The 7,154-nt window shown below is 44.9% G+C and overlaps 1 protein-coding gene across 1 annotated transcript in view; it reads left to right on the top strand.

Annotated features, from left to right (window-relative positions):
* The first annotated feature begins 1,046 nt into the window (after nucleotides 1-1,046).
* LOC103369797 (polyhomeotic-like protein 3) overlaps nucleotides 1,047-7,154 on the top strand; it is a 15,898-nt gene continuing 9,790 nt past the window's right edge. The window contains exons 1-3 of the mRNA XM_008298610.1: nucleotides 1,047-1,710; nucleotides 4,562-4,769; nucleotides 5,426-6,685. Coding sequence (XP_008296832.1) covers nucleotides 1,510-1,710; nucleotides 4,562-4,769; nucleotides 5,426-6,685 — 1,669 coding nt within the window. The 5' untranslated portion in view covers nucleotides 1,047-1,509. The remainder of the gene's footprint in view (nucleotides 1,711-4,561; nucleotides 4,770-5,425; nucleotides 6,686-7,154) is intronic.

Genomic DNA, 7,154 nt, shown 5'->3' with positions numbered 1-7,154 from the left:
TCTCCAACAGCTGGCTCCTCTGTTCTCTGGTTCTGATCCGTGCTGCATATGGATCCAGTGGGCTTTATTTTCCACTTCCTGCAGTTCAACCTAAAGCCAAACAGATTCTCATCGTGACGTCTCCACGGTTTTTCCGAGAAGAGCAGAACTTTACTTATTTAACAGAATCTTGTGGCCTGAAGCTGTTTCTTTTTAAACGTGTAGCTTAAAGTGATGAAATTTGACACCGTGTGGCGCTCTTAGATTTAAAACAACTCGTTGCTGAGCTCCGTCGATTTAAACCCAACTGAACCCTTTAAAGTTTCTGGATCCAGACGGACCTCTGCAGCGTTCATGTGATTTTAAAAAGCGGTGCGATGTCTGAAGCGTGAGCTGTGATACCGACGACATGCTGCACGTCTGTTGTATCCGGAGCTGTGTGGGTCAGTGCTGGTTTGGTTTCACGGCTTCCTGTGTGTGTGTTTCATCTGAAGACGCTTCACATGCTCACACTTTGTCAATCAGTGGTACAGTGAAGCCACAGACGGCTGCTGCTGCTGTCAGAGGTGTTTCAAAGGCTGTTTAACACTGAAGCTCAAACTGTATTTAAACTGGGGGGAAAAAAGCACCTAAAGCTGTCAAAACATGCAACAACCCATCGTCCACGTCTCTACGATTGAAGACTGTTGTTCTTTCTAAACTAGTTTTTTTTTTCTCGAGGCGATTAGAAACGATTAAAGCTGCTGTGAATCCGACAGAGACGAGCTTAATGATCGGTCTGCTCATCCACAGAGCGCCTCATCGGCTCCTGTGTGATTAATAAAGTTATTTAAAGCAAACGTTCACCGGTTGCAGTTTATAAAATGTCTGCTGAGACCGTAAATGGATTATTTCTGATCAAGAAATTCAAATATAACAACTTCAGCTCTTTGATTTTTGACAGTTTGTTCATGTTGATTCCTGGTTTTTTTGTTTTTTTTAATTCTAATTTTTTTTTATTATTATTTCTGGGACAAACAAACATCTGAACCTGATTCTGTAGAAAAATAAACATAAATTAAAACATCCGGAGCTGCAGCCGGTTTGTTTCCGGTTGAACTGCTGACGGGAAAATCAAACTAACTTGATCGATGAAATAAACGCGGCTCAAAGACGACCAAGTTGTTGTTGCACATGTTGGTTTAAGGTTTGTTCAGTTATAATTAATGCGTTAAAACTTTATTGAAGTGCACAAAACATGTTTCTGAATCCTCTCTGGTTCCTGCCACGGTTGTTCTGCTGCAGGACTTTATATAACGCAGTGGAAATGAGACGGGAGCTTCTGAAAACACTTCCTTTAAACTGCAAACAAGTTCGTCTGACTGAACCGAACAAACACACCAGCCGAGCTTTGATCCATTTTGAACCGTTTTATAGTAAAAACATGAAAATCATCTCAGTTTTTGTTGAAGAGCATCAAACGAAACACAATATTTTCTGTTTTTTTTACTCTTTTGCATCACAAACACGACTTCCTTCCCTTGAAATGTGATGAAACGACGTCCCTGCTCCTCCCTCACCTCTCCTGCCTTCATCCAGGTGTCCCAGTCTCACCCTGTGGGCTCACCTGGCCTCGTGCGAGCCAATCAGAGCCCCTCACCTGTCAGGCAGAGGGTTTCCCAGCAGACACTGCTCCTGGGGAAAGGTCTCAAAGGGTCTGGACAAGACCAGGTGCTGCTCAGAGCCCAGATGGTAAAAACACACACACACACACACACACACACACACACACACACACACCTGTATTTGCATAGATTCCCACATGCAAAGACGAGCAGTATCATGATGAGCCCGTTGAACGGACTCCGGTGAGAGGTTCAGGCTGCGCTGATCAGAGAAACGAGAGCTTAACGTCAGTTTCTGCTTTAAAAATATGTTTGTTAAAACCAGAGAAGTCGCTAAATACTGAACACAAAGGGAATGTAGGTAATAGAACTGGGGACTGTTATTTCAATGTGTCTGGAAAAAACCTTGAAATAATCTATAAAACACAAAAATCCGCTTTATTGTGACGCAGGTTTTGGAGCGTCCACGAGTGCTTCACAAAATAGGATTAAAAAGAAAAGTGAATTTAAATGAACAAAATGCTCCGTTATAGTTTAAAAAATAACGTTTTGTAGGTGGAAGGTTGTCATATTTCGCAAAAAACACTCTAATAGTCAGATAGGGATGATTGTTTTTGTCTATACCTGAAAAATATCAAATATGGTCAAACATGTTTTTCCCAAATGACTGAATCGATGCTGCAGTTTCTTTGTAGACAAATTAAAATCATTTAACTGTATATGTTCATATATAACTCACTTATACTTAAAAAACTCAAAGCATAACTGAGAAATATTTGTTTTAATCGTATAAAAAAACTGTAAATTGCAAAACTAAATACGGCACCGAATGTAGATCAATCCGCCGCTGAAAATAGTCCCCAGCAAATACACACTGTCCTCCTAAATGTTTGCTGAAAACTGCAGTAATTAAAGTCCTTTTTTAGAAACTTTAGCTGTAAACTGGAGCTTGATTTTTGGTCTTTTCTTGCTAACAGCGCTTCAGCTCACATTTCTAAACTCTTCAGCTGCACTTTGTTGCCTTTGAATGGGTTTGAGTCGCTGAAAGGAGCTTTTGGGCGGCAGGTTGAAGGAGACGCTTCAGTTTCCAGGTTGTTCTGAGTCAAACCTTCACAGCTCGACCTCCTCCGTTTACTTCCTGCTTCGCTCACCTCGTTCTCTCCTCTGCTCTACCTGCAGCTGATTCTTACGTCTGCTATGCGACCTGCCCACTCCTCCTCTTCCTCCTCTTCCTCCTCCTCCCCCCCCTCCTCTAACCCCGCCTCCGCTCAGGTGAGCCGCCGCCGCTCTTCCTGCCTGCATGCATCACCTCCGTTACCTGCACAGCTTCAACCTTCATTTCATGTGTTTCCTCACAGCAGTCATGTGGTGCTCACTGTTTCCTGGTTTGTAGACGGTGAAGATCAAGACTCTCACGCTGAGCTAGCATCAGTCAGGCGTTATTTTATGGTTTTGTGACGTTACGTTTGCATGACGGTGCCGTTAAAGCGATTGATCGTTGTGTTTCCGGTTTTCTAAATTAATATTTCATCTAACGAGCATCATTTTCATTTTCATGTACGACAACAAACAGCAAATCCTCATGTTTGAACTCAGAGAATCTATGTCTTATATATTCAATATAATTACACAATAGTTTCTTTAAATGAACAATTAATCGACTGTTTCAGTTCTTTTTTGCTTCCGATCAATAACGTAACTTGCAGTTTTAACGGCAACATACTTTAGATGCAACATACTAGGCTTAGCATTACGCTAACGTGGCCACAGTCAGTGAATAATATGCTAACTGTTAAAATTAAGTTGGCGCTATAGGTAGTAAGCTAATCTTACTGATGTAGTTAGTGAATTATGTGCTAACTGTCTTAGAAGTAACATTAGCTTACTACTAGAGGTGCTAAGCTAATGTTAGCACTAATGCAGCAAGTTAATGATATGCTAAGTGCCTTCTAAATATGATTAGCGTACTACTGTAGGTTTTAAGCTAATATAATTACTTATGTATTTAGTTAACAACATGCTAACTGCCTTAGAATTAACATTAGCTTACTACTAGAGGTGCTAAGCTAATGTTAGCACTAATGTAGCAAGTTCATGATATGCTAAGTGCCTTCTAAATATGATTAGTGTATGACAATAGGTTTTAAGCTAACCTAATTATTTATGTATTTCGTTAGCGACATGCTAACTGCCTTAGAAGTAACATTAGCTTACTACTAGAGGTGCTAAGCTAATGTTAGCACTAATGTAGCAAGTTAATGATATGCTAAGTGCCTTCTAAATATGATTAGCGTATGACAATAGGTTTTAAGCTAACATAATTACTTATGTATTTCGTTAACGACATGCTAACTGCCTTAGAAGTAACATTAGCCTGCTATTAGAGGACATAAGCTAATGTACCGTTGGGCAGCTGTAATTGTAATTTGAGAAAATTAAGAAAAAAACTTTTCTCATTATCTTTTCCTTGAGCTTTTGTATTTTTGCTTTTAGAAACCAGTATAAAAATAGCCTGTCACGAGTATTCCATTCAAGATCTTTTATAAAGTACAAAAGCTTAAGCATAAAAATATGATCTAGATCTCAGTAGAAAACTGTATGCTATATTTATCTATTATATTATTGTTGTGTTCATTTTATTATTATTTTGATTATTTTATATGCTGGTGGGCTGCTTGTGCAGTTTCAACCCAGCATCAGTGAAAGTCATTTATTTACCTGTACGATTTATTTGTAGCATTTTTTTGAATTTGCAAAATAAATTCTGATAAATCTACCGGAGAAAAACATCATATATATTACTCAGATGCTTTCCACCACTTTTACTAAGTCTCACTGCAACCACATTGCATCAACATACCTGCCGCACCTAGCAACAGTTGCTGAGCTACGATTGGATGATTTCCATTTAGGGGCGGGGCTCAGCCAACACCTTTGCATTTGCGATCTAACGGAGCATCTCTTTGTCTCCCCTCCAGCTCCAGAGCCTCACCCTGAGGCCTCCTCCCCCCGGGGCCCTCACCATCCCCCCGTCCCTCCGCCTGAAGCCCCCCACCTCGACCCCGCCTCCCCTCTCCCGCCCCCACGCCCCCCTGTTCCCCCCCCTCAGGCCGCGACCGCAGCCCAGCGCCACGGCAACGGAGAGCCCGGCCACGCCTAGCCGCCACCTGTCCGTCCCGCCTCCAAGTAGGTCCTCACCTGGGTGTCATGGTAGCTAACCTGTTAAGGTACAGACAAGGGAGGGTGTACGGTTGGCATTTATCATCGTCTAAAAATAAAAAAATAAGACAAAAAACTGCATTTATATAAACCTACAGATTCATCGTCAGTAATTTTAATGACTAAGAATGCTGTGTTTGCAATTTAACTAAAAAGGTCTCTTTACTTTTACTGTCTTCCTCTTGATAAATGTTTGATTTTAGCTTCTTTTTAGAAGAATATAAACTGTAACTCAAAATATACTTGATCATCGATAGTAATAGTACTGACAGTAGCAACAGTGGTAAATATTACAACATATACATATATACATAAAAAATAGGATGAAAAACTGTATTTATATGAACCTACAGATTCATCATTAGCAGTTTAATTACCAATGATGCTGTGTTTGCAATTTAACAAAAGAAACTTTAATTTTTAGGTAACTTGAGGTTGATTAGAAAGATGGTTCACCATGCTGGATGTGTCTTCCAACAACTTGCACCCTTAGTTTGAGAACCACTGGTTTAGCAGAGTCCTGATTGCATGAATACTGCATGCGGCTACTTTCTGAGCTGCAGTACGTAGTGAAGGTGAAAGGTTTGGGTTTGGTTCTGAGTTCCTTCCCTCTCCTCCCTCAGCTCTCTACTCTCCGGTCCGAGCCGTCCCTCTGAGGCCCAGACTTCATTCTCCAAACGGCCACCGGGCGGCGTCGCCTCGACAGACCTCCAACCTCCAGCCGATCGCCGCCGCTCCGTCCAGCCAGGCCTCCTCCATCGGCCGGCCGCTGGCTGGTTTAAAGAGCTGCCCGTTGACTCAGACTGTGCTCGGTTCCGGCCAATCGCAGCACAGCGCCCTATCCGTCGCAAACCCCTTGTCGGCGGTGTCGCACTTTGAGCGCTCGCCGTCTGCGGCGCGGCAGCTTCAGATCATCGCCCTCTCCTCGGGGCGGCAGCCGCAGGCGGGAACGTTCGCCCACGCTGCTGCCGCGGCGGCAGTGGTGGAGTCGCCGGAGCTTTCCAGCCAATCGAAGAGGCCGCTGAGCGCCGAAGACGTGCTTCCTCTTCCTCCGAACCCCTCGTTGCCAAAAACCAGCTCACCTCCGTCCCTCCTGAGTCCGGCCTCGCCACCGAGTCAAGCCGGACCTCAAACACAGACTCTGACCCCAAAAGGAGACGCGAAGGAGAGCGAAGAGCAGCGAGAGAGAAGCCGAGGAGGGAGGCCAGGAGTCCGAGACGACAAAGATCCGAGGCTGGAGAAAGACGACCAAAGAGTGAAGGAGGAGAAACCGGCCGAGGACGAAATCAGTCCGAAGGACGTCGAAACAGGCGGAGAGGAAGACCAGATGGAGGTGACGGAGGAAGGCCAAAGCAACCGAGAGGAAGGAGAGGAGAAGATGGAGGTGGAAAAGGAAGGAGAGACTCCGATGGACCAGTCTGAGACCCAGACCGACCCGCTTCTCCATCAGCACCAGAACACGGATCCCAACCCAACGCCGGATACTGTTAAAGACTCCAACGTGGAATCAAAACCCATCCTGGGTCTCATTTCTGCTGCGGTTCCAGTCCAAACTCCAGCTCCAGCCCCAGTCCCAGTCCTACCAGTCCTACCAGTCCCACCAGTACCAGTCCAATCAGCCCCACCACTACCAGTCCAGTCAGCCCCACCAGTACCGGTCCCATCAGCCCCAGTCCCACCAGTACAAGTACCAGTCCCAACAGCACCAGTCCCACCAGTACAAGTCCCAGTCCCAACAGCACCAGTCCCACCATCCCCACCAGTCCCAGTACCAGAGGTCCCAGTCCAGAGTCAGAGGCTGCCAGAACCTCATCGAGACCTGCAGCCCGTCAGCCAGGAGGACTTCTGCGAGAACATGTCGACTCAGTCCGACAATCAGTCAGGTAGCCGCAGCCACATTTATGTCTGTTTGTTTGTGGTTCCAGAACCTTCCGACGACCCGTTTTAACACGTTCAGTTCTGCACGTCGTCATTCTTCCAGAACCAGCAGCCTTTTGTCTCGCTGCAGATAGCTAACGTTCGTCTTCAGATATGGGCTGCAAGGTGGTTCAGTGGTTAGCATCGTTGCCTCGCAGCTAGAAGGTCGCTGGTTCGCGTCCCGGTGGGGGCACCGTGGAGTCTCCATGTTCTCCCCGTGCAGCGTGGGTTCTCTCCGGGTTCTCCAGCTTCCTCCCACAGTCCAGAAACATGCTGAGGTTAATTGGTGATTGTAAATTGTCCGTAGGTGTGAATGTGAGTGTGCTTGGTTGTCTGTCTCTAAGTGTAGCCCTGTGACTTTGGATGGACAGTTTCACACACTTCCAACCCACTCAATAAAGCAGCCTTATTACTATTAGTTGTCTTTTAAAATGT

This window comes from Stegastes partitus, unplaced genomic scaffold (assembly GCF_000690725.1).
Source record: "Stegastes partitus isolate 25-593 unplaced genomic scaffold, Stegastes_partitus-1.0.2 Scaffold1332, whole genome shotgun sequence".
NCBI lineage: Eukaryota > Metazoa > Chordata > Actinopteri > Pomacentridae > Stegastes > Stegastes partitus.
The sequence above is the reverse complement of the archived record's forward strand: the minus strand, read 5'-3'. Positions and strand labels throughout refer to the sequence as shown.